Here is a 27,558-nt window from a genome sequence, read left to right on the forward strand (position 1 = left end):
TAGCTACCATCTCAAATCTCTAAAGTCTCTAGTTATATTGATGGGACCCTATGAATGTAAGGACTATATACTGTATATCCAGTATTATGTGGAGCTGAGTACACTCTATATCCATTCATCAAAGTATCTATGTACGGTATGTGTGTCTTTGTATTAATTTCAGCTACATACTATATAAAATGTACTGTACTCATCTATGTATTCATATATACATGTGAATTGTTTCTCTATGCATGGATGCAAGTCCAAATTAAATTGCAATATATGTTTGCAATGATATTGTAGAATTTAGAGGTGTACAGATGCCAATTTTTCATAACCGATACTAGCAAGTTGGCCAATATTGTTACAAAACAATAACAGGCATAAGTGCATTGAATTTATACATTAATTTGATTCGATTTATGCACTGATCAATGTATAACAATCCTCAATCGAATAAAAGAAAGTAACAATGTTGAATAATTATAATAAAATCAAAAAATAGGCTTCACAACATACATACACAACAGAGTATAGCTTCTCATTTTGTCAATCAGTGCCAAAACTGCAGATACACCACTAGTAGAATGCTATTTTTTTTCTCCACACAGTAGGAACAAAGTGTTACCGATAGAGGTTGAGGTATCAAAGTAAAATAAAAGCAGGAATCTAAGCAATCAAAGTAATTTGTGGGCTTTAAAGGAAATAGGTACCGGTGGGTCTCCTGAGGTTTTTCTCCAAGAGCACTCTGCGCAAGGAGCCATCCATGGCTGATTCTTCTATATGGGAGTGGTCGCCTATTACGCTCCAGTACATCATTCTGTAAGGAACAAAGAGAAATGCCTCTCTGACACCAACACATGGATAATTGTCTCTGTATGCATGTAGCCACATTGACACAATAGGTCTTTCTCAGTGTGCAGTCCTAGTGTGACTCCATTATGTGTTTGATGTAATATCTAAAGGCCAAAGTACAATGCCAAAACAAAAGAACCTGAGGATGGAAGATGGATAAAGATCTCAAATGTTTACTTGCCAACCGAGGATGCATCAGGTGGTGACTGATGGTGGATAGTGGCCAACAATAAAGAACAAATGGGAAGCCCCAAGGTTCATTGTGACGACAACACATTACAACGCTATAGTCTATAGTACAGATCCGGTTGAATGGGCTGGGAAAACGAACAGCTGTGTGTCTTCATTTATTGCACAAATTCAAGCACCCAGCCCCTCTCAAACTGCAAAGACGCGTTCTTGAGTTCAACGTCGGAAGAACGTTCTCCACCAGGACGCAAGTATCGACTTGCCTTTTCTTGGATGTGATATTCACCTAATGTTTGCCTCAACATTACACACCTGTCTACGGGGCATGACCCTTCAACATTGCTTGGAAACAAAAGAAGAAGTCAATAACGGATGAGAGTAGCGATGCGCAAAAGGACAAACTCACCCTCGGGCTGGATTGACAGCGATGGCGTAGGGCTCTCCCGCTATGTCAGTGATCAAGCGGGTGCAGTTGGGTCCCTTGAGCTGGCCCACGTTTATGGAGTACCTTAACTTAGTCCAGTGGGCCGTGTAATAGCTGAACCAGTGCATCCGAGAATGGTCCGTCCAATAGATATTTCCTGTGATCCAGTCAGCGGACACATCCCTGGGTCGACGGAAGTCTGAACACTGGAACCAAAAATGGTCAAAAAGTCAGGTGCTCTATTCAGCTTTTGTACACAGATTTACTTGAATGTGCTTCTTACAAGTTAAATAGTAATGAGAGATTTAGTACAAGTTTACCCACAAATTAATACTTTTTTGTTGGCATTATCCTGAATTGATTAACAGCGTGGGCGTAGTCACAGTACACATATAATGGGCTGGTTTTACCCACCTTTTCAGATTGTAAAATAAGAAAAATGAATAATCTGAGACATGTTAAATTAAAAACAACAATTTGCATCATGCTTTTCTGTCTATCACACAAAGAATATGTTACATTATAACATAATAGCTTGATGCAATAATTACTTTCAAATCAAAAGCAGCCGAGACACAGCTTCAATGGATTTAGAATACACACAGATCCATGTGTTTCTATATAATCAAAAGATTAAAAAATATCCTTCGTCCATTGAATCTTTGTCAGGAAAAAAAAAAAAAAGTAAATTGTACACCCACACCTTGGATATACTTACAATGTTTCTGACATTAGTTTTAGTTTGACTTCTGTCTAGGGTTTCTTTGTAAAAAAGTCCACCAGGGTTAAACTGGGTAGCCCAGATAAACTTTTGGTGGTGAAACAGAGCATCCATCCCAATAATGCGGGCATTGTCCTCGATGCGAGTGAGTAGTTTGTGTCCATGGCTCTGGTTAAACGGATACACAAAACTTCGGATTTCAGTGTCATTAGCTATGTAGAGCACTCGATCTTCTGGTCCTGCCCGATGAGTTATTAATATGCAAAAAAAATGAAAATTGGCTAAATTCCATTGCGGGTATTAGACAACAGTTTGAGCACAGTACAAACAAGTCAACTTTAACATTAACATATCACAAATTCAACACTAGTACATTGACTTTAAAATATTCAATAAAGTAATAATTTAAGAAAGAACAATTAATGCAGAGAACACAACAAGATATTTGAAATCAAAACTTTGAGACCATACCTTTTGCTATACAGTTGCCATTGATCTCTTTATAATTTCGATCACATGTGCACTTAAAAGATCCTTTAGTGTTTGTGCAATAATGAGGGCATGTGTCAAACTGCAGACACTCATTTATTTCTGGAAAGAAAAGAGAGAGCAGTTTACTTGGGAACAGGTTGCTTTGGAAAAGTCACTTGGTGAATGTAAAGTTAGGATTTATTTATAGCCGTCGTGGGTGAAAACACTTGAGTTCACACACATCCAGGTGGTAATGAGTAACAACAACACTCCACACAGACACAGAGTGGAGTCGAGGCCAAAAGTTATGGTCACAGCACAATATGCACGGCAGCAACTGAGAAAGACACTGCAGATGAGCTTGATTTCATTTTCCCTGTAGATAAGCAGTGGCATTGACCCATTACCAAAGAGGAAATTATATCCACTCAGTAAATGACACTTTCCCTTTGCACAGAAGCAATAACTACCCAACACAAAGCCATTAACTGGGAAACAAGAACCAGGTCAAAGGGTTGATTGAATAATTGCAGCTATCATCTCTTAAGACTAAATGACTGTATGCAAATGTACTGTATCTGTAATTGGTAAAGTTGACTGAAAGTGGATATAACAAACAAATATAACCTCAATCGGGGGAAAATCAAATGTAAGATACGGTAGGGAAATATAATGGCAAGCTGTGAATACTGGTCCTGATACATGCAATTTAGGCATTTAGCATACACTCTTATCCAGAGCGACTTACAATAAGTGTAACAGTAAACATTCCTCAACCATCACATATGTACGTTTCTAGCCAAACCATTAATATTAACGCCCTGTATTGTTATACTGAGCAAAAGAAAAATAGTTAATACCCTACCTTCACACTGGCCTGTGTTTTGGTTCCTCTTGAAGCCAGCTTTGCACTGGCATATGGCATTAGCATTTGTTTGATTGCAAACTGCATCCTCTCCGCATGGATTTGTTTTCTTTCCACATACATCTCCGTTAGAAACTGGGAATTAAAGACAGGACTTTGATTACACACCTGTGTTATCCTCTGTATCTTAGGTGCCTGCTGTGCCTTCCTTTTGATGTGTAAAAGCCACGAGGCCATCCTCTTCTCTCATACAGTACACAACACACCTCAAACATGGGCATACAAATATATTACCATAAATAACCAAACATCACATCAAAAAATGTGGAGATTGCTGAGCTTCCTGATAACATCGCAGGTGACATTCAGTGCTTTTCATCTCTCCCGAATGCCACTTTGATGTTTGTGCTCGTGCCGCCGGTACGTACAGGCCTTGCAGTCTTGCTCGTCCGAGCCGCCGTCCCCGCAGTCGTTGAATAGGTCGCACTGCAGCTGGGTGGGGACACAGCGCTGGCTGCTGCAGGTGAACTCCGTCTTCCCACAAGGCCGAGGTCTGCCGGCCACCACCTCTGCTTCAGTACACACAATGTCAGTTCAAAGGACAGCAAGAGAACCGACGACCGAGAGCCGAGCACCAACAGCGCTTTGTCATTTAAAAAAAAAAAAAAAAAAAAAAACGCTATCCAGAAAACAAGAGCTACACATGCAACATATGCTTCTTTCAGTTTCTCAAGGTGATGCAATATTAGAAGAAAATTCCAGAAGCCTGGCGTTTTAAGTGGGTCTTTGGATTTTCAATTTCATTTCATTTATTATTATTATTGTGATTTTGAAGCTGCACTAAGCAATTTCACACATTGGTGGCCTGAGAAGGCAGAAAGAGGTAACCACTTTAAATTTAAGGACTTCAACTGTAACTGCAAAATGACGTCAGTACACTGTACACAGCATGCTGATGTTTACCAGCCCAGCCGGTCTGTGATGCTTTATACCAAAGGGACGAGAGAGGCAACAGATCTCTCACTGGGCTCGCTCACTGCTGCTTAGGAGACAGTTTGGATGTTGCTCTTAATTGAATCTACGGTGTCTCAATTAGCGAGGATGGGAAACTCTTCTCTGTTGCAGCCCCACTTTGTGATTTAGCCTGATAAGACATGTATTTTTACATTAACTTGCCTAGTGCAGCTTTGAGGTCTGAGTCTGTGCGTTTTATACTCACCACACTCCTCTTCATCTGAGTTGTCGCCACAGTCATCCACTTTGTTGCACACTTGGTCTGTGCGCAGACACACACGATCATTTCTGCAGCGGACTGGCCTTGTAGGAGGGCAGGGGAGCTTGGCTGTAGATGAAAAGATGTGTTGGATTTCAGGGACGCTGTCTATAGAAAGCTCTCTCAGAAAAAAGATGTGCACAGAAAGATATTGCATGAAGGAGACCATCCCTTTGAACAATTTAATGCCTCAACAATGAAATGCGCCCTCTTGGGAGACAGAAAAGTAGTCGCTCATAAAATATGCATCAAATGCCTCTAAGAGGAACGTCTTGAGAGTGAGAGTGACAGCTTCGACCCACCACACATGTCGGTGTCTTCATCAGAGTTATCTCCGCAATCGTCCTTGCCGTCGCACACCCATGTGTGGAGTTTGCATAAGGTGTTGTTGCAAATGAATTCATCAGCCCGGCAGAAGAAAGCGCCTGCAATTACACAGATGAGTGGTACTCTCTCTCTCTCTCTCTCTCTCTCTCTCTCTCTCTCAGTTTTTCCTCTAAAACTGTAAGGCCATTAACTTTGGTAGAATATCGCATTCAAGGTTGCACGAGATATCACTCACAAGAAAGCACATAGCAAGATTCTGATGACAGAGCATTTTACAGGATGATCCAGACAGCTTTGGATCATTTTGCCTCGTAAAAACAAAGTCTGAGTCCATTATCATCTACCAATCTCATCTCAAACCTCTCTCGCTCACTGTATATGAAATCCCTACTTCTAGCAAGCTGCCCCCAACTTCTTCATTCCTTTATTATGTCTCCATTCCTTAATGTTAAATGCTTTTGAACATGATGTATTATTTCAGAAATTCAAATAATTGCAGTGTAAAGTTTTGAGATACCATCTGAGAATCATGCTTGCTCTCAGACAAGGACAGCCTGTAATCCATGCAGCGGTAATTGGAAGCATCCCACAATGCATTAACCCACACGTGTAATACAAGTGGGTCAGACCCACTCCTACCCTGACTGCAGTTCTCCTCGTCACTGTGGTCCACGCAGTCGAACACGTCGTCGCAGCGCCAGCGCCGCGGGATGCAGTGGGCACGATTCAGGCACAGGAACTCATCCTCTCTGCACTCCTTCACACAGCCAATCTGCCAGCGCACAAGTGCAGTCAATCAGCAAAACTCTTTTAAGGGAGATGTCAAACACACTCACAGGAAAGCAAGATGCGATTCATGTTTTAACCCGGGCTGAACAAGTAGCGGTGACTGAGAAGCCGCGCCGCTTAAAAGGCACTGTGTACCGGCTGAATTTGGAATCATGGAAAACAAGGTCGGTGCAAATGCAGTGCATGGAGTCCTGCGAGGCCGTACTGACCTCGTCCGAGCCGTCCAGACAGTTGTCGTGCCCGTCACATCGCAGGCTGGCTGAAACACACCCTCCGCTGGCACAGACATACTCGTTCAAGGAACACGAAGGGACCACTGAGGAAATGCATATCAAATCAGCTCGGCTGTGACAAAAAAAAAAAACCCACATGCACAACATGCAGTCGGTAACAAACCCTGTCTTCTCGCCTATGGATCACTCGGGTATGACCTTTCCGGTTTTCAGTTTCATGAATGAGTGGAAAATTCTAGCCCGCTACATCAAGGCTGAAAATATGGCGCGTGGACGGAACTTGTTGGAACTTGTCACTTCTAAATATAATGTCTTCCCGCAGGCCAGAGAGAGCGCGCACTGTGTGCTACCTGCTGCTGAGCAAAGTGCTTCAGTGGCCACTCAAAACTACTTGGCCAATCATCACCGCTGAAACTCAACAGAGCGGATCAGACCAGCAGCAGGCCGGCTCTATACACCTCCATAAGGGGCTTTCAAACCCTCACCGGTTTGGGATAAATATGACCTTGGCCTATGGTGAAAAGGAGTCTTCATGCAGTGCAGAAAAGTGCTGAAAAATTATTAACACCACTGTTGAGCACCGGAAAAAATAATTCCTGACTAGGGGAGACCGGGGTTGTCACACTTTTTACTCATTGGTGTATTTCTCAGCAGTATATATTTTTCTAGCTAGATTAAGGTCTTCTCTAAAAAAATTTACATTTTGAATAATTTACTGGAAGCAAAAGTTATTACTGATGAAATACCACTTGACACCTTGTGACAACTTACCCCACGTCAGGGCATGTTGTCACACATGATGGGGCATGTTGGCACATGGACAAGTGTGCAACATGAAAAACATACTCTTGCATTGAAAACAACGTACGTCATCTCAGAAATGATGCACAGACAAACACAAATTCTGATACAATTTATAACAGTGTGATATATTAATGTACATGTAATATATACACATTTCATTTGATCTGCCTGTGGCTGCGGAGTTGTGGCGCACGCATCCCCGGGTATGGACTAGTAATATTTATTCAGAAAAGAATGAATGTAAAGCTATTTCTAACCAAAAAAATATGAATAATAATTTGGATAGTTATGACAACATGCCCCGAAATCAATGTGACAACATGGCCCAACCTGGCATCCTGACAAAGGTCCCTTCCCTAATCCCTTCCCTTCATCACGTTATAGCTGACCCTTGCTTTTATGTGTCACAATGTATAATTATTTTGATTCCTTTATAAGAAAATAAAATGAGAAGAAAAACACTAAGATTTCAGGTATCAAAATTGTTCTTTTGTTAGAGTGTTTTGACTTAGACGGTTGAATGTTTGTGTAATTGGACTTTTGGCTTTAAAATATTTTGTTTCACAAATAAAGCCACTGAGACAACTTGCCCATGTGGCAACTATCCCCGCTCTCCCCTACACAAGATTGGAAAACATTCTACGTATCAACTGTGGTGCTTGGGGATTTGATTTATTGTCCCTTTTCAGTTTTGAGTTTATTCCATGCGTTTACAAACTGAAAGGCCTTGGATTTGGCACCTGTTCCCTGGCAGTTTTTCTCGTCTTCCCCCGTCTTGCAGTCCTCTTGGCCGTCACACAGCCACTTCAGCGAGATGCAGAGGTTGTTGTGACAGCGAAACTGGTCGTCTGCACAGCGCGCCTCGCAGTCCTTCTGTTAACACACGGGAATACAAAGTAAATCTCAATGGCAGTGGAGATCAGGAGATCACCAGCAGAATCACACTTTGTTATTCAGCCTGGGGTCATTGGCAGAATAAGCCTTTACTTGTTTGCTTCAAATACCCTGATAGAAAAGCACTCTGGAGTCCTCTATTCAAAATAAGACTGAAATAAAAGAGTATTGAAGCAACAGCTATGAAATGTATTTGTATTTGTCCACTTTTATTATCTCCATGGGGAAATTTGTCCTCTGCAACCATCCTATACACACACTAGGAGCAGTGGGCAGCCACGGTACAGCGCCCGGGGATCAAGTCCAGTTCTTTTGCCAGTGCCAGTGCCTTGGTCAGGGGCACTGACAGGAGTATTAACCCTAACATACATGTCTTTTGATGGTGGGAGGAAACCGGAGCACCCGGCGGAAACCCACACAAACACGGGGAGAACATGCAAACTCCACACAGAAAGCACCTGGGACGGACCAGGGTTCGAACCCAGTGCCGTGCCGCTGATGTACTCAAGTATCAAATGCAAAGTAAATGAATAATACAACATCCTGGTATTTCAGTGCTTTACAGTGTTAAACGGGTCGTCATGCTTTCTTTTAAAGTTGAATTGTTTTAGTAACTGATCACATTTTGGATGCTAAACCCTTTCCATCACTGCTATTTGCTTGTGTTAAATGTATTAGAATAAAAAGTAGGACATTTGTAGTGGTGTAAAAGCATCAAGTTGTTTCTACCCGAGAAATGGTGGCCATTGTGGATAACCATAGTGAATAACCATTATGGATTTTAATGGTTATTGAATGGCAACTTCCTTTCCTGAAACTATTTGACTGCACTGACCCAGAAAGCTGGCACTGGGGAGAGACATAATAAAGGGTTAATTAGGGTTGCATTGTTACGCATGGAGAGGGATTATATATAAGATCGGTGTGCAAATGTTTAACAGAGCAATAAATTAGCCAGAATAATGAATCGTAATAACAAGTCTTTGTCCTTGAATTATGCATTGTACAGTGTATCATTTCTACTGATTGGGCATTTTTTTTTTTTTTTTATGAATCATTCAACCCTGCAAAAATCTCTTTACCCCCATGCAATGCTAGATAAAGGCGCATTTAAGTTAATTTCTTTTCAAATTTGAAGAGTGAAAAATTTTATTCTTTTCTACATCATTGGTTCAGGGGGGTATTTACAGTCAGAAAATCATAATGCAAATTTTCAAGATTTACACATTCAAATATTCAGGCGTATTAATGTATGCAATGAACATTCTTTGTATTGCTGGTGGGAATAAGGGATTAGCATTTCCCGGAGCAAATGAATACGGGGCATTTCATGCACTAATGTACTTGAAGGTACGAAAACTCATCAGAGTGATATTTTCTGTCTGAGACAATAACTCATCACATTGTTGTGAAATGAAGCGACCATGACTGGGAGGTTTAGCTAGACTCAATAAATTATGCTTAGTTTGGAATGAGATTGATTGCTATGCAAGTAGCAATATGATCATCCGACTCCAGTTGGAATACATAATCTGTGTTTGGGCTGCAAGCTCAGATATATTAGTGGTAATTGAAGCTCCATAACCAGCAATCAAGATCTCTGACTAATTGTCTACACTGGTGGTGTCGCGCAGCAGCAAGTCAGCAGCATGTACTGTACAACACTTCTGTCTGTGTCCACACTGGTTCCTTGGCTCCAGCATGCAACAACAGCGCTCTCACAAAGAGTTGCATAGCCTACCATTCATAAAAGTGATTCATTCTTTTAATTAGTGAATCGCTATTTGAGTGATTTTATTATAGTAGGAAAAATGAGATTGCAAAAGCTACCACTGTAAAAGGAATGCAATTAAGAGTTAAAATAGAGATAAAAATATAAATAGCAATGTTCACGCATCAGTCCATATCGATATGTAGGCCTGTAATTGAAACCAAAACGAATATGGAAAAGAAACCGTTTTTCAAAAGATGACAATGGAGAGATGTGATCATTCTCAGATATCGTCAATAGAGAAAGTACACGAAAATACTGGTATTTAAATGGTTAAAAGGCTAGGCAATGGGTTTTAAATGGTGTTTATGCAAAAAATAGACTTGAGTAAAAAGATGGAGTAGGTCAGAGCGAAACGCGGCATAGCCTTTATTCAATTTTCAATGATTTTGGCTATAATGTGGCTATAGTTAGTTATTTCTGTTGCTTGAGTTATCTTTCTGATTTCTCTTTTGGGTGCTCATAGTGTGGATAAAAGGTTACTTAACTGTGAAAGAGCTTCCAGGAAGCACATACTGAAAATTTGGCAAAAAAACCCAAACCCAATAGCTGTATTGAAAAACCAGAATATTGCTGCAGAGCGTTCAGGGGCAAAAATGAATAGTGGACTGTTGTAATCATTTTCCAAACACTGGCCTCATCTGAGTTATCCAAGCAGTCGTAGTCTCCATCACAGCGGAATCGGGAGGAGATGCAGTCTCCGTTAGCACAGGCGAAGTCTTTGTGGTTACAGGTAACTGGCTCTGAGTCGGGAAAAACACAAAAGATACAAAATCATGCCAACCTGATTCTGTTTCCAGCATAATACACAACAAACAGAAAGCCCTAGATGCAGTTATTAGCCAGAAGCTCTGTGTTTAGAATCACATGCTAATGCCTTGGCAATAACAATTTGTTAGCTAATTAGAGTCATTTTGTATTGGAACTGGAGTAACTGGCAAGGCTGCTCAGGATGTAAATACATTCATAGCCGCTCTCACAACGGAGGGGACAGCATACTCCCTAAAGCCAAAAAACTGGCAACCGCCATTGCACCCATTTAGAGCAAGTCTGTGTCCCTGAGGACAATATTAGGCCGTATTTAAACAGCTGCATTAGATTCAGTGCCTGGGCCCTCCTCTTGTTATCATGGACTGTTAGCTAACTCAGGGTGTGTGTTATGAGCTGTGCTGCGACGGAGACTCCCAGCAGGCATTGCAGCACAATCTGATTTGCAGCCTCTCCACTGTCTGCCGGCCCACCTGCTTAATTCTTCACCATCCAACACTTGACTGGCCTTTATTTGCATTTTAAGTGACATTAATAGGTATGGGGAATAAGCACCTAATAAATCACACAAATGATGCGCACTCAGCAAAAACACATACAGTGTAGTATGCGCACACATGTACAAGCACACAAACACGCTCGCACATGCAAGCCTGTGTATATGCACAAAAAAAATATGAAAAATGAACTTTGCTGGGTTAACGGTGCCATTTCATGGGCAAAAAAAAAAGTTCTATTGTAAAAGTGATGATGAATATCTAAACAAAAGGGAGCGCGAGCTTGGGAAATTACAGAGAGGAGATGATATCAGGAGCTCAGGAGCCTGAGCCTTGAATTATTCTCAGAGAAACACCACAGATAATGGTGTGCGCTTGAAAGGGGGAGGTGAGTTGAACTTGGCTCGCTTTGACAGCAGGAAACTTTAGCCACAGACAGGGTGTAGGGGTGCGGGGGTGAGGGGGGCGGCCATTAGAAAGTCAGGTATCTTCAAAGAGGTCCAACTGCTCGCCGCCTAAGTGCTTGTAGAATGTCAAACGTGTATATAAGCGAACAAACGGCGCTGACAGAAAGCGAAGGAGCCGGGTACTCACTGCAGTTCTGCTCGTCTGAGTTGTCTCCGCAGTCGTTCTGGCTGTCACACCTCCAGTGGTCCGGGATGCAGTTGTTATTCTCGCAGCGGAATTCATGAGGTCCGCAGGTCTTTTCATCTTTTTCATCAGGAGCAAACAAACATGCAGATGAAAATGGCTTCAAAGAGCATGAATATTAATAGTGTGCTAGCTATCATATTTTCTACGTGTAATCATCATTTCCTCAGGGTTTCCCTGAGCAAGTCTGACACCGAGTTCAAAACACAGTGCGCACTCCAGAGGCTAACACACCGTAAGATGAAATACCTGACTGTGCTGCCAATGATCCTCAGCAGAATATGTGACACGAAGTTGGCAAAATTGAACTTTTTATTTTTTTCTTTTTTCTTTTAAAACATCCAACAGAATGTGAGAACATAACAAATGCTGAAGAGTTTGATTTCGGCTTTGTAAGATGATGCTTGATGCCAAAAGCAGTGTTGCTGTTCCCTTAGCCTCTTCAGGACAAGAAATAGGAAAATACCAGCAGAAGACATGACACTGAGGTATCACTACTGTAGATACCAATCTATAATATCTACTACAGACTATTACAGCACCTTACTGCATTGTAGCTCAGCTCACCGCATTCCTGTATCTACCATTACACAAAAAGTCATTATAGATGGAATTATTTAAAATGCCTGATAAAATTATTATTCCGTATCAGATATCCCAAGTGTATTGTCTACAACATAAACCAAAATTGTGCAAGCAGGAATGATTTTTTTCTTGCTTGCTTTTACCTCTTTCATATCAGCTGAAACTGTTTTGTGCTTGCTATAGGAATGAGCCAGATGCACGGTGCTTGTGAAGCCATTTCCATGTGAACGACCTGCAAAAGCTGCCATCAATTGACTACTGCTCTGCCCAAAGGGTTATAATCATAAACAAAAGAAAAACAAAGTTGATATAAGAAAAGTCTTGGAGGGCCTGAGATGTTCCTGTTTTGAAAGCTGAGATATTTCACTTCTAAAATCAAAAACAGCTGTTAACTGACAGCTTGGGCTTTCTAGTGTTAAACATCGATGGTCATTAGAGTTAGAATTATTCAAAATCTCTGCATCGCTTTGAAAAAGAACCAGCGCTTTGATATTTGCTCCAGCGCCACTTCTATCCGAATTCCTCAGAATGGCTTTTCAAAGTCACGCTAAGATCTCCCTTTTAAAAAGTCACTTGAGCGCAGACGTCGTCGGGGGGGTGGGGGGGGGGCTGGGGGGATAATGGCCAAGGTAACGCTGCTATCGGTTAGAGAAGAGATGCATCAAAAGAGGATGGGTGGCAGGTTCTGGCTGGATCCCTCTCCGACATGACAGCGGGAGGAGAGGAGCTGGCGGAGACGGCTGAGCGCGGGAGCAGAGGACACGAGGCGGCAAATTCATTAGGAAGCCGCTCAGTCACTTACGGCGCATAAAAGACGTGACACAGCAAAAGGCAATATTTCCCTGCTCAGTCTGAGCTCATTACGTCGCCAAACTTAACAAGCAAAAACTTCCTTGAAAGGCTGCGGTAATTGAAAGTGAATAATAAGATGACATAAAATCAGCATTATCTCCTCTGGGTGCTCTTTCAGCACTGACAACCTTTCCGGGTGAGACATTTGGAGATGTAGACACTGACAAGCACGGCTGATGATATTGTTTGAGGTGCTGAAATCAAGCATCAATAAACGACATAAAGCACAACCGGGATAAAAATGTACCAAATTTGACATCAGGGTCTTTGTAAGTCAGTAGATATTAAGCTGAGATATAGATATTAAAAATAACACATATTAAAGAGCAAAAACTCCACATGAAATGGGCTTATAATAACAGAGACATTTATTGAGAGGAGGTATTAGGCAAGCAGCATCACAGCAGAAATGCACTTTTCATGTGTAAATAACCTGCTGCATGAGGGCACATTATGCCGATAACACTGCAGCCAACATTACACCACTTAAACAACCACTTAGAAGCATCACCACCTGGCCCGAGCACACACACACACACACACACACACACACACACACACACACATACACACTGCATATACTTGTTTCACATAAAGATAACAATAAATAGGATATATTAGGCATTATACATTATCCGTCTGTGTCTATCTGTGACCCTTTGTTCATGCCTAACTCCCTAAATTGATGAAATGAAAACAGCTTTTGGGGCGTATACCATTTGCTGTGGGTGAGCTGGGTTGTGGCTATCAAGGTGAGGCTAGGGGCCACAGAGCAAGAAGTCCCAGCAACAAAAACAATGGAGGAGAGCAGTAAGACAAGAAAGTCTCTGAATTCCTTTCTGAGAACCGCCTGTATGATCCCAACCAGTCTGGCTTCAAACGCGGACACTCTACCGAGACTGCGCTCTTGTCTGTAGTAGAAACACTGCGATCAGCTAGAGCTGCCGGTCAGTCCTCTGTCCTACTGCTACTTGACCTATCGGCCGCCTTTGACACGGTGAACCACCAAATCCTCCTCTCCACACTCACTGAGCTCGGCTTCTCAGGATCTACCCTCTGCTGGTTTGAGTCCTACCTCTCAGGGAGATCCTTCAGAGTGTCTTGGAGAGGGGAAGTGTCTAAATCCCACTACTTGTCCACAGGGGTACCTCAAGGGTCAGTGCTTGGACCCCTTCTCTTTTCATTATACACCACCTCATTGGGTGCAGTGATCCGCTCACATGGCTTCTCTTATCATTCATATGCTGACGATACCCAGCTCCTGCTGTCGTTCCCGCCAGACGACCCCACAGTCTCGGCGCGGATATCGGCATGCCTCGCCGACATCTCGGCTTGGATGAAGGAACGCCACCTTCAGCTTAACTTGTCAAAGACTGAGCTCCTTGTCATCCCAGCCAGTCCCTCTATACAACAACAAATCAGTATCCAGCTCGAATCAACTGAGCTCATACCCACAAAGTCTGCCAGAAACTTGGGTGTCATGATTGATGACCAGCTAACCTTCAAGGAGCATGTGACTTCTGTTGCTCGGTCATGCCGATTTGCTCTATACAATATCAGGAAGATCAGACCCTACCTGTCTGAGCATGCAGCACAACTCCTGGTACAGGCTCTTGTAATATCACGCCTTGACTACTGCAACTCCTTACTGGCAGGGCTCCCGGCCTGTACTTTCAAACCCCTGCAGATGATCCAGAACGCTGCGGCGCGTCTGGTCTTCAACCAGCCCAAAAGAGCACATGTCACTCCGCTATTCATATCCCTCCACTGGCTCCCAGTTGCTGCCCGCATCAAGTTCAAGTCCTTGATGCTCGCCTACAAAACAATAACCAAAACGGCTCCGACCTACCTGAACTCCCTCATTCAGGTCTATGCTCCCTCCCGCTCACTACGCTCTGCCATGGAGCGGCGCCTGGTGCTGCCACCACAGCAAGGCTCTAAGTCTCTAGCCAGACTCTTCTCTTCTGTGGTTCCCCGGTGGTGGAACGAGTTGCCAAACTCCATTCGATCCGCAGAATCCCTCTCTATCCTTAAGAAAAGGCTAAAGACCCAGCTCTTTAGCGAATACCTCCTTTCATTAAAAAAAAAAAAAAAAAAAAGATTTGATGCACTCTATGCATTACCTCATAGCACTGCCTTGTAGCACTCCCTCGTAGCACCTATGTCCTGTTGGACCAGAACTTCGCTTGTTGCACTGTCTCGTAGCACCTTTGTCCTGTTGGACCAGAACTTAGCTCTATAGCACTTACTCTCGTTGTTCTCTCCTATCTAGATACTTGCTTGTGTTGTATGCAAATCTCATGTGTAAGTCGCTTTGGATAAAAGCGTCTGCCAAATGTGAAATTGTAAATTGTAAATTGTAAGAACAGCGAAGCTAAACATTCAGAAACAGTGAACATCAGCGTTGCTTTTATTGCAGATTGGCTGCGTTCGCTGTCTGCCTCTTCACCTCAGCCTCAGGCTAGATGACAGCTCAAGATGAGTGACAAGTGTCGGGGCGGGCACTTGACCAAACTGAGAGGGAGGAGGGCGGGACTAACAACACACTTCCTCCCTCAAGGTGAAAAGTTACATATTGTAGCTTTAAAAAATCTTGTCTTGGTTGAAAGTGGAATGCAAAACAAAGCTATTGCTTCAACCCTGCCTACAAATGACAAGCTTGATAAAAAAAAGTGTAGACATTGTGATGGGAGAAGCAAGCGAAAAAGGAAATGTTACTACTATCATCAATGCTCTGGTACATGAGTGCTGAACTGGTGCTTTGGTTTCAGATATTTCATCATTACATTCATTTTTATTTAGAGCAGCCGCTCGAGAGGAAAAGGATCAAGATAAATAACTACAGCATACACAATATGGCCAACAGAGTAGCTGGCAGCTTGCAACCATTTTCTTGAGTGAAGACATATTTGATCTCTGATTGATAACCTCAAAAGGAATAGCGGTTTCACCGAGCCAAGATAATTGCCACTGGGATGAAATGGGGAGGAAAAAAACAATATCTCACTAAAAAAAGATCAATGCCGCCTATTTATCAGCTGCTTGTCCAATTCATTTTTGCACGACAGGACGGTGAAATCAGCTCACCTGCTCATTTTTTATGTGCTGAGCTTTACTAAGCTCTGCATTCACAGTGAAGTAAACTGGAATGGAGCGTGCCGGCTGACTTTTGGAGGCAAGGCAAGCAAATCTAATATTGTTGGGTTTTGATTTCTTTTGATGAAAAAAAGGACTCATGGTTGTTTACCTGATCTCATAAAAATGGCTTTGACCTAAGACTTGTGCTAGTGAGAAGAAACTCAACTTGTGTGTGTGTGTGTGTGTGAGGGGATGTTGAAAGGCTAGACTGAGCAAAATCCTGCAAAGAGTGAATGGCTGATGCTATTTGTGTAACGCAACTCAAAGACCATATGCTCTTACTGACTATGGATAGCTGTCCTTCAGTCTCAGCCCAATCAGAGAGGCAGCGAGAACGAGTCGAGACGGGGAGCGAGTTGGACCGGAGTGAACCCAAGTGTAAAATTAATTAATTTCCTCATCAGATTCTTCGCCCGGGCCCCTGAAAAACTGAAAAACAAGTGGAGTGGTGTGATTTATGATTAAGTGGGCTTCCGCAACTCACCGCAATTAGCCTCATCCGACCCGTCTGCACAGTCCGGGTCCTCGTCGCACACCCAGAGTTTGGAGATGCAGTGCATGGAAGCCTTGCACTGGAACTGCTCCGGGGAACAAGTGCTTTCCGCTGTGGGCAGGGAGACAGGGAGGGTGTGGGAAAGAGGAGGGGACAAGACCATGCAACTGATGATCAACTGGTATGAAATTTGGATTCGTAGAGTTAAAGTGATGTTGAACTTTGGTAGTAACATTGTAACTAGGTGAAAAAAACTGAAAAAAAAGTTTTCGCCTATTTACAATTATTGAACGTGAATCATCCGATCGATATCGGTGTTACACTTGTTCAAACTGAAAGGTTTAACAAACACAAAGAAAGCAATTCAGCACAATTCAGCAGCATGACTACGTGTTTTTATATATTGACAGAATCTGCTTTGTTCGCATTTGTTTATGTGCTAGAAGTGTGATTTTCAGACTGTTCCTCCATACAATGGCAGTGAATGGAGAGAAAAAAAACACAATTCTCCAATCTTCTCTACCGGAGCAACAGATAACAGGGAATTTTAGGGTTATATCATGACCAACCCAAGGTACTACCAAAGTTCAACATCGCTTCAACTTGAAAGTCTGCTACAATCAGGGGGAAAATGCAGTGATATGAGAACCGGTGGGGAATTTCCCTGAATTTCTCCCAAACCCTCAGCATCCCTTTAGAGAATAGTTTTGTTGCACACAAGACCAAGTAGCAGGAATGCAGCAATCGTTCGTTGTAAAACATCACAGTGGCTACAGATAGCATTTTAATTTCAGCGTTGCAGTGTCCTTCCAAAAAGTGCATTCAAACCTGCATTCAAAACCACATCCAATCATGCTGGAAGTTTGAAACGGGGTGAAGTAATTAGCTTTCACCTTAATTAAAGCTTAGACAAATCTCGTCTCTCTCCCTCTCTTTTTCTCTTCCCCTCTCCCTCTCTCTCTCTCCTTGCCCCCCTCTCACCCTCTCTCGCAATCACACGCAAGACAAATACGGCAGTCTGAAACACTTGTCGAAGGTGTTATATTGTGATAGTTAAGAGTTACATCATGGCAGAGAAATTCTGTTCTCATCCTCTCTGTGATTCAATGATATCTAATCCCCTTTCACAGGAACAGGCTATAACCAGGCTTGCCTCTGGAATACTTAATCACGACGGCACATTGTCAAAGGTGCCGCATAGTCTGTCCGCGCTCTGAAATGGATTCGCCAAATCAAATAAAGACTTTTAAGGTGATTTATCTTAACCCGTTAGATTCCATCTTTAAAAAAACTTCACATAATAACTTCCATCTCGGGCTTTGTTGAGTCGCTGGAACAGGGCCATCGCAAAGGGGATAAGTCCATAAGCTTCCGAGTCCAAAAGCGCAGTAAAGACATTTCTAAGACAATGGGGTCTGAAAGTGATAGCGGAGAGCCTTACGGCAGTCTGTCTCGTCCTCGCCGTCGCCGCAGTCGTCCTGGCCGTTGCAGCGCAGGTTGAGCGGGATGCACTTCTGCTTCCTGGTGCACTTGAACTGGCCAGACAGACAGATGTACGTCTCTGGGAGAGAAAATGGACAGGAGCAGAGGGAGGGCGGACAATTACAGTAAGCAGGGCTCTGAGTCCAAACAAAACATCCAGCAGAATACAACAAGTTGTCTGACTCGCACACAAGTGTCTGGTGAAAGGAAACAGGTCGATAATGTAAGCTTTATGTGAGATTGGTTCAAAATGCATTTGAAGGCTTTTAGTATTGTCATCTTTTAAGAATCAAAGGAAGATTGAGATGATTATCTTGCTGCTTGATTGAACCAGACCATTTTCTGCTTGTCCCACTGTGTATGGAACCAATAATTTTATAATTTCATATCCTAAACAGACTCAAAGCTATATCATCCCTGTTTATTCAGCTAGTTATCATGAGAGGGAACAGTATCACCTTTTAAATAAGGTGGGCAATCTTCTTTATTTTTAATCATTAAGTATATACTCTATATAAGGTATGTTATGGTAACAATCTTGTTTCAAGTAATAATCTATGACATTTTCAGATAAACACACGTCCATTTTGCTACTCTCTATCACAGATTACTATAACACAATAGTGATTCAACCAATATCCAGTTCATGAAAGCTTTTACATTCGCTGTTCTTAACACCCGGTGTCTAGTTGGTCCTTCCTGGGAAAAATCCTCTAGTGCACATGTGATCTATGTGTGAAGAGATGTGTCGTACGTTTGCGGTTTGTTTGGAATGGCTAGAAGAAGAACTGGGTAGTTAGCATGAGCAGCGATAGCCATGTTGAACAAAGGAATGAGCGTCACCTACAGAAAGTACAGTGCAGCGCAATGACGTCAACTAAAAAAAAAAACTTTAAACAGTATAGTTGTTCCATCCTTACCACAGTTGGCTTCATCTGAGTTGTCGCCGCAGTCATTCTCTCCATCACAGATGAAAGGAGGAAGAGCACAAAGGCCGGTACCACACTGAAAACGCCCAGGCTGACATTTGAATTCCGCTGTTTAGAGGAAAACAACCACTTATTTCTGAGAATTCATATCCCAGTACTAATGCACTTTCAACAACTGCATAAATTTGTGTGAAAGAGGAAAAGAAGCAGCAAATATGTGTCACACCAAGTGTTTAACAACTAAACAACAAACAAGTTAAGAGTGGCCTTTTTAGGTCATCAAAGTGAAAGTTCTCTAAGCAGCAAAGACAGAAATTTCATCCCTTTCAGGTTTCAGTGCAATTTGAATATCCCTTGGAGCACACTAAAATAGCACTTGACTTCATTTGGTATGCCAACATTATAAGGACAACCTTGGAATAACACCAAGCACTCACGGCAGTCGGCAGGTTCGTCCGATCCATCCCCGCAGTCATCCACCGTGTCGCACTTCCACCAGAACGGGATGCACTCATCCGTCCCGCAGCGAAACTATCGGGGGCCCCGCGGAACACAAGCAACATGAAATTCAGAGTCTGCATGAAAACTGGATTCTGTGTTTTAACTGCAAGCGCCCTTCAAAAGCCAAAGTAGAAAGCGCTACGCCACCGCTTTCATGGGAGCGATGCCACGGGAGCGTAGCGTGCGAGAGCGGATCAACAAAGAGAAAAAGGCAATGAAACAAATGATTCTGCCTTTAGGGGGGAGAAGAGAACTGATCTGGATGGGGGGAAAAAAAAACAAAAAAAAAAAACAGCTGGGAGGGAAGAGGAATGTGGCTGACCTGACTGGAAGTGCAGTTGGAGAGGCAGGTCTTGTTGTCGGCGGCCAGGTAGAAATTAGTGGGACAGGCGCACTTGTGTTCCCCGCCGGGGGAGAGGAGACACAGGTGGCTGCACCCGCCGTTCGCAACCTGACACTGGTGCTTGGGCACTGCACAGAAAGACAGAGAGGAGCGCGTAAGTGGGCGACCGAACTGTATTACACAGACCATTTCCCTCTTAATACTGTAAAGGAGGCCTGTAACCACTGCTCGGCGTGGGGTGGGGGGGGGAGTGCCAGATGGACTTCCTACCTTCGGGCTGGCGCAGGGAATGGTAGACCTTGATGGATTTGATGGCCTGCCAGGAGTTGAGGAGCTCGATCCCTCGGGCCCCGGTCGTCTTGTGGGCCCGTCGCAGCGATTTGGACTTCCCGTCCGTCCAGTAGACGAAGTCCTCGAACAAGGTCAGCGCCATCACCCCTTGGATGTGATCGTAGGACACTGGAAGAGGGACAAATGGCCACGGGGCGGCCCGGGGGAGCTTTTAATTCAATTTGAATCAATTTGGTTCAATTCACTAGCCAGGCTTGGCCTCTTACTTGCGCAACAGTGGCTGTGACACGTCGCTTTGGAAATCTGCAGCAACGCCGTTTGAAACTTCCAATCGGTCAAATCCACGACTGAACCATTTGTCAGGGTATTTGGAGTAATTTGATATTTGTCGATTTCATTTACCATCATGTCATAAAATTGTGGGGAGATCCCTGGAAACCTTTATATTTCAAACACGGCCAATTTTAACATCATGATTTTAACATCATGAACAATTTTCACATCATAACAGCATTAATAAATAATTAAGACAAAATCCTATCATTAGAGTTTAACTCATCTATGAGATGCCTATTAGATATTTATGAATAATTAATGAACCAGACTTTAGGGCCAGTAGGGCTTATTGTGAGGTGTGAGGGTTCTGTCTATGAAAAATAAAAGATGTAAAATGTTGACTCGGTGTGTCCGCTGCCCTCAAAAGCATCCAACAACTATGTGTCACAACTGGTGTCTGCCAACACCGACAACAATTTATTCTCACCTTTGTGTCTTTGGGTGCCATCCATATTGGCAAACAGGATGTGGTTGTCGTCTGCCCAGTAGAGCCTCTTGTTGGTGTAATCGATAGTGAGAGCAGTGGGGCTATAGATTTCTGTGTCAATGATAACCGCCTGCCCTCGGCCGTCCATGCCAATACGCCCGATGTGAGGGGCCTCGCAGCAGTCCACCCAGAACACGTACCTAGGCACAAGTATTGTACAGCTGAGAAACTTACGCCAAACGCAGACCTGTCAACTCTCCCGTTTTTCCCGGGTTTCTCCTGTATTTTCACCCCTTCTCCCGCCGTGCTCCCGTTGGGTAATTTTTACAGTTATACGGAGAGAGTGAGAGAGAGAGAGAGAGAGAGAGGTGAGACAGCAGTAAAACTTAACAAAATAGAAAGGAATCCTTCCAAAAAACGAAAAGGTGGGGCAGAGAAATTGAGGGACAAAAAATAAAAGCCTGTGAAGCTGAGGCATCAAAATTTGTAAAAATTACTGACCTTTTCAGTAGTGCAAGCACCAGCAGCATTTCCATTGCCGGTGGAACGGCATCAAGAAGCTCAGTGCCTCTCTCTACATGTCCATCCTTTTACTCCAACATTTAATTGTTTATAGTTTGTTATTAGACAACGTTATAGTTTATTAGAATTTATTGTTATCTGGTGTTGGTTAATTTAAATATTTACTGTTGAAAGTTACCAAATTAAAGTGCTAAAAATGGCAATGGCAATCCCTGACTGATTTCATCTGTATTGATATAGATTATATCGCCTTTTCAAATATAGCCCTTTATCATGATGCACTAAATGCTCAATGTTGTGGTCTCCTCACAGTGCTGGTCTGCTGGCTACAAACTGTATGTAGTACTAATTTATATACTGTATAAGTAGTGACACTAAGTCTTGCTGTATTCATGTATGCGTCAATGGGGTGGGGATGGTGGAATATTCACAGGCTGGATGTGGGCCGTCTGGGTCAAAAAGTCCAGGGCCATTTTCTTGTCCCAGTCCGTCCCTGATCAGACAGCAGCAAAAAAAAGGTAAATATCTATATAGATATCTATATAGATATTTAGACACTTGGGAGACTATTTATCCATTCCTGACCAGAAGTATGTTGGGAAACAACCATGTGTTTTGCAAGGTTTAGGGTGAAGTTTAGTATTAGTCACAGTGGGAAAAAAGATGTCACCCAGCATGCTAGTTGGTAGATCTCTGGAACTGAGAGAGGAAATCCCTTTCATAATGTAAAAATTATGGTTGGGTGGGTGTCCTGGAAAATCTCCCTTATTTTCAAAGCCCAATGTTGACAGGTATGCAAACGGAGAGCAAACGTTAGAGAGATGAAAATCAACAAGCAGGTAACCCTATCTCCCACACAAATTGAAAATTCTCCAACCAGAGCTGGATCAAAAGAGTTTCCAGGTTCAGCATTTGAAGGAGCAACACTAGTTCTGCCCTCCAGCTGTGAAATTAAACCATGGCCAATTCATCGATTGGACATACACATTAATAGAAAACTAAATGTCAAAGAAATTCAGATAAAACACAGATAGAGCAAGGATAATACCCAGCTTACCCAGTCTGGGGGTCCAGGGCCAGGTCAGTAGGGTTCCTGAGGCCAGAGCTGATCAGGATGGTGGGGTACAGGCCATTGGCTTTGGACACTTCAAGCGTTTTCCTCTCCACATCGCACCAGTACAGATTCTTGCCTATCCAGTCCACTGCTAAAGCACTGGGCACCGCTGTTCTGTGGACTATCTGGTAATGCAGGGAGAGGAAAATCTATTTCAGAAGCTAGTTTTGACCCTAAGGATTGCAAACAAGCTCCTTGATCAGCTTACCATTATATAAGAGAAGATTGGCAGCAGTCACTAAAACATAGTCTGTATGAGGGATCAGCCAGTGTGCAGTGTGCGGAGAGGAGAAGGAAGCAGAGAGCTCTCACTCTGACCCTGTTTCTAGGTACCACACGTAACATCTAGAGCTAAAATTTACTTTATTGTGATAAGTAGTTTTTGAGAAAAACAACTTCATGTCAGGGCTGTCTGTTGCTATGACGACGGCAACAATTATGCTTCATCTGTGAGGTGGAATTGCAGGGGGGAGCGCAGCGTGAGGGTTAATGGGTCATATCTGCAGACCAGAAGGTGATGTTGTTTTTTAGTACTGAGTGTCGCATTTCGGTAATATTCACCATTTTCATCCCAAAATGGGTCACCCACAAATCATGTAAATTCGATCAGAAAATAGGTGTCAGAATGAGGTAATAAGCAATTGACTACCTGTTACTCAACCAACTGAGTCATAAAAAACAAGGTGAGTCAGATCTCATCAGAATCAGAATCTTTACCAACTGCATGTGGGTTGATGAACTTGATGATTTTGATATATATTCTCATTACAAAATATATAGAAATAGGCACATTAGGATCTTTTAAAGACAAAGTTTGTTTTTTTTGTCACCTTTTTTACCCCCGATGTGTTTATCTACTAAAACACAGACATCTTGGTTCCAACGAGGAGACTGCGCAATCTGAGAGTATTGACTTGGTGTTGATAATCAGCAACAACATGAACTCTTTTGAACAAAAAGTCCCTTAAAGGTTATTCTACTGTTGCACATTGTAGGCTGCTCTGTGTATGCGCACTTGCTAATCGCCTTAAATGTAAAATGTAAATGTAGCAAGAGAGGCAGACATGGGAGAAGAGAGCGAGGAAGAGAAATGCAAAGCAGTGGCAACAACATCCTGATTAATGCTCTCATTAATCTCGTTGCTCTCATCTTAATGAAGGATTTCGTTAAAAAAGTGAGCGAAGGTATCTTAATGATGAAAAAAAATGGATCTAGGAACTATCCAGGAAATCCATCAATATCCCCGAGATGGCTTAGCCTTTAAGTTATCAAAACCAGTTGTTTGGAATAAACAATAATTGTGCCAGCTGGCAGATGAAACCGGTGCCGTGAAAACACTATTTCAAACCCCCGGCACCCATGCAATCTGCCACTAAGGGACATGATGTGCTTTGAGGCCTCCTCTGTCATCGTTTGCAAGAAAATACATAGCCTTGCCAATAGAATGGGCAGCAATTTGGACTAAACTGAGCTTAAAACAGTCTCCAAAATGTCACAAATTGAGTGGTGTTTTCTTTCAGAAGCGCCTGCCCTCCCCTCAGGCAAAAAGGAGTTTTCTAGGAGTTAATATTCATTGCATAGAATCAGCCTCTGGCATTACTCCATCGCATCTCACTGTATTGATCCAGCAGATTGCCTCATGTGGAAATGAAGGTTAACTTGTGAGAAATGTCAACATTTGAATGTGGCTCATCAGAACATAAAGACCTGATGGATCCACAGTATATCTGATACATACTATCACTGAAAGTATTTTCACCTTCGGCTGACAAATGTTTTGCTTTTGGCTGTCGAGGTAAAACACGCGTGTCTGAAAGTGACTTCAATAGCTGGGTGGGAAAAAAAACCCAAAAACATCTACAGTATTTCATATGCTTGGCTAAAACTTTTCCACGCGAACTGATCAAAGCTGTTGATGCTACAGCATTTTCACGTAATTAAATGTCCGTTTTGCTACTCTCTATCTCTGATTGATGTAACATAACAGGAATTCAACCTAGTCATGAAGGCTTTCTAAACAGCAGCAACAGCCACCATGGCTGAACAGACAAAGAAAAGAGCACCAGCTACAGAAACTCAAACTTCATCAACAAAAAAATCCAAGGAAAAAGACATCACAGTACTGGACACACTGTTTTATTGACAGGTAATCTGTGGGAAGTGCAGTGCAGAAACACCACAGCAATGAGCGCTGAGCAACAAAGATGGAGACTAAATAAAAATCAACACGGATCATGGCGATTACCAAATTAAATAAGAAGTTTAAGAATCCCGAGATGGAAGAAAAACAGTTTTTTATAGTTTTCCCTTATTGTTTTATCCACTAGGTAACAAGTGTCAAGTGAAGTGAAAAAATAAAATTCCCCAATATTGTTTTAATGAGTTCATATACTTCAATCCCTCTCTGTGTCAATGTTGGATCAAAATCCTGCTTGGCATGATTAAAGGGGCCTACAGAAATCCTGCCTGCTCCCCAGTCTATACTTCCTCATATGGTGGGCGTGTACCAGCGGCATTGGATCTCATTGGCTCTCCTAATTAACCCCAGTGTGAGAACCTCCCCGATCTGTACCTCAAACAGTTTGTGCTCTCGCTGCGCTGTGGCGGTGGCTCAAACAGAGACTGTGGGAGTAATTGAGCTGAATGAGCCTTTTGCCCCCACACACCAATGCTAATGAGATGTGGGATGGGGTGCCCAGCAGGTGTTCTGCTGACGTCCCAGTGTCTGGGCTCCGATCCCGTGACCCAGACAGACCTTGGTGATTACACCAGAGAGCGCCATTGTGTTATTAAGCCTGTTACTTTCATCTGAAAGCCATTGGTGATATTGCCACCATTAATTCACATTCATTGTGAAGCTAACAGGCTGTTGGCTGCGGGCAGTAAAAGTCCATTATGTTGTCTCTAAAAAGGATGAAGGGTGCCCATCATCAGTTGAACACTGACAATGAAAATTAGCTACTGAAGCGACACTCTTGCATTTCCAAAACCACACAGAGGACATCTTCAAATTGTAAAATCTGTTATTGACTTACATAATTTTTCATAATTTGATTATAGTAGTTCAAAACAAGCATGAAACAGGAGTTGGATGGCAGTATGATCCAAGTGGAGAGGGAGCGGGGAAAGCAATGGGCCGGGGACTCCTGGGTAAAGTGGCACAAGGCAGCATATGGTGAGGCCGTAGCGACTAAACCCGCCGTACCTTGAGGTCGCTCCCGTTGAGGCGCATTCTGTTGATCTTGCGACCACTCGGCCTGGTCGAGTCCACCCAATAGATGAATTCCTTCCTGTAGTCAAAGTCTATGTGGATGATGTTGTTAAGACCCTGAAGATCACAGTGAGAGAAAGCATAAGGTAGATATCAACAGATAAACTCTCATTTACACTTTGAATACAAATGAAGCTTAAAGTGATCTTGAGTTCTCTGTGAAGTTGAATAAACCTTGAGGTACTTTCAGTGGCAACAGAGGTAAATCAGAATTTTTGGGGAGTGCATAACAATTTGATGATAATAAGCTTAACTCTAAAGTTATGTTAGCATGCAGGTCGATAAAACAAGTGGTCTAGGTTCAAACCCCACTTAGAACTTCTTTCTCTCTATGATGCAAACCTGACTGGAGACTGAAGGCTGTTGGAGCCCATGGATGAGTGGTTAATGAGCGCTCTTATGCTGAGCCAGAATTTAATTCATAAACCTGACGCAAACAGTCCTAGACTGTAATGCGCTCTAGCAGGAGCAGACCATGTTGTTTATTGTAAACAACATGCAGAAACCAGACAAGATGAACAGCTGCTAACCCTAACATTAAACAAGATGAAACCGATGCAATGAGGTTAAATCAAATTTCATTCATTATACACATACATAAATGCACATTAATGGAAATGCCAACAATGAGAACTTTAAACAGGACAGCACGTCAAGTCAGCATCGAGCTGCACCGAAAGCTTAACTCCTACTGTACCTCCTGTGATATTTACAAGCAATATTGATTTTTGGAGGTGCTCCCCATAGGTTCCATTGCCTTCAGCTATATAAAGCATGTGAGGAGCCGGTGAAGAGCAGACTGAAGCCCTATCAAAGCAACAGGAGTGAGGTACTTCCCTTCTCTGTCATGCTCACAAGACCCCGCTGTCAGTCAGACGGAGCCGCTCCCCAAACAAGCGCCCCTGCCCCCGCTGTCTCGCGCTACGGGCGCCAAGAAAAGGTGTCAGGGAATCTGACAGGCGAAATGAGACGTCTTCATCAGTTCATCAGCACCCTCACAGACAGGCGCCAAAGTGTCCTGGGGGAACGGCCCCTTGCTGCTATTCCGAAGACCAGCTATAGAGATGAAACGAGCCCACTCCCTTTTTCGGGTTCAAGTAAATTCCACATTCTTTTTTCCCCATAGACAATTCAGAAAATCATGATATAGAGAATTTTAAGCAGTACACCAAACTAACCAGCTATAGAATTAATCATGAGCTTGTAATAAAATGATTCAGAAAAACATGAAAACATGGGAAAGAGTACAAGACTGTGTATGCAATGGTTTTAAAGTGAGAATGAACTTCTCAACCCATACGGGTATGATGCTGATTTCTTTTCCCTCATACTGAGCAGTGAAACTAATAATATAAAAATGTCATAGTGATTACTGATTTATGAGGAGGAACTTGTGTGGGGGGAAGTTTCTATGGTAACAGCAAGCTGTCCAATTAGTGGGAACTTGCTAAAGCTTGTGGGTAGTGTAGTATTTCACAAGGAACTCAGGAACAAAAGACAAAGCTGAAATCAGATTGACTGATATAGGAAGATACATAGTTGTTTATGATCTGATAACTCATGGTGACTCTACACTGTTGAATGGGCTTTGAAAAACGCCGTGGAGTGATAGTGTAATATCATGCGTCAACGGCGTTTGTGGTTGCAAAATAAATTTATGTTAAAAGCAGCGGTAACGTATAATAAAAACTGATTGGCTCATTTGAGATTTACATAAAATCATGAACGTATGATCTGAACAGGGTATGTAATGGTGTGGT

The 27,558-nt window shown here is 42.7% G+C and overlaps 1 protein-coding gene across 1 annotated transcript in view; it reads right to left on the reverse strand.

The window, feature by feature from the left end:
- Nucleotides 1-695: 695 nt before the first annotated feature.
- LOC139648070 (low-density lipoprotein receptor-related protein 1B-like) overlaps nt 696-27,558 on the reverse strand; it is a gene marked incomplete at both ends in the record, with an annotated part of 73,464 nt that continues 46,601 nt past the window's right edge. Inside the window, 22 exons of the mRNA XM_071524129.1 lie at nt 696-802; nt 1,433-1,656; nt 2,169-2,410; nt 2,643-2,762; nt 3,508-3,642; nt 3,936-4,079; nt 4,727-4,849; nt 5,083-5,205; nt 5,747-5,879; nt 6,106-6,212; nt 7,674-7,806; nt 10,235-10,341; nt 11,458-11,574; nt 16,574-16,693; nt 18,024-18,143; nt 18,985-19,101; nt 19,431-19,524; nt 19,817-19,965; nt 20,108-20,296; nt 20,892-21,091; nt 22,471-22,652; nt 25,733-25,855. Of these exons, the coding sequence (XP_071380230.1) occupies nt 696-802; nt 1,433-1,656; nt 2,169-2,410; nt 2,643-2,762; nt 3,508-3,642; nt 3,936-4,079; nt 4,727-4,849; nt 5,083-5,205; nt 5,747-5,879; nt 6,106-6,212; nt 7,674-7,806; nt 10,235-10,341; nt 11,458-11,574; nt 16,574-16,693; nt 18,024-18,143; nt 18,985-19,101; nt 19,431-19,524; nt 19,817-19,965; nt 20,108-20,296; nt 20,892-21,091; nt 22,471-22,652; nt 25,733-25,855 (3,109 nt within the window). The remainder of the gene's footprint in view (nt 803-1,432; nt 1,657-2,168; nt 2,411-2,642; nt 2,763-3,507; nt 3,643-3,935; nt 4,080-4,726; nt 4,850-5,082; nt 5,206-5,746; nt 5,880-6,105; nt 6,213-7,673; nt 7,807-10,234; nt 10,342-11,457; nt 11,575-16,573; nt 16,694-18,023; nt 18,144-18,984; nt 19,102-19,430; nt 19,525-19,816; nt 19,966-20,107; nt 20,297-20,891; nt 21,092-22,470; nt 22,653-25,732; nt 25,856-27,558) is intronic.

This window comes from Centroberyx affinis, unplaced genomic scaffold, assembly GCF_046629955.1.
Source record: "Centroberyx affinis isolate AG114_WGS23_722 - 3 ecotype Tasmania unplaced genomic scaffold, CSIRO-AGI_Caff_v1 ptg001152l_1, whole genome shotgun sequence".
Classification (NCBI taxonomy): Eukaryota; Metazoa; Chordata; class Actinopteri; order Beryciformes; family Berycidae; genus Centroberyx; species Centroberyx affinis.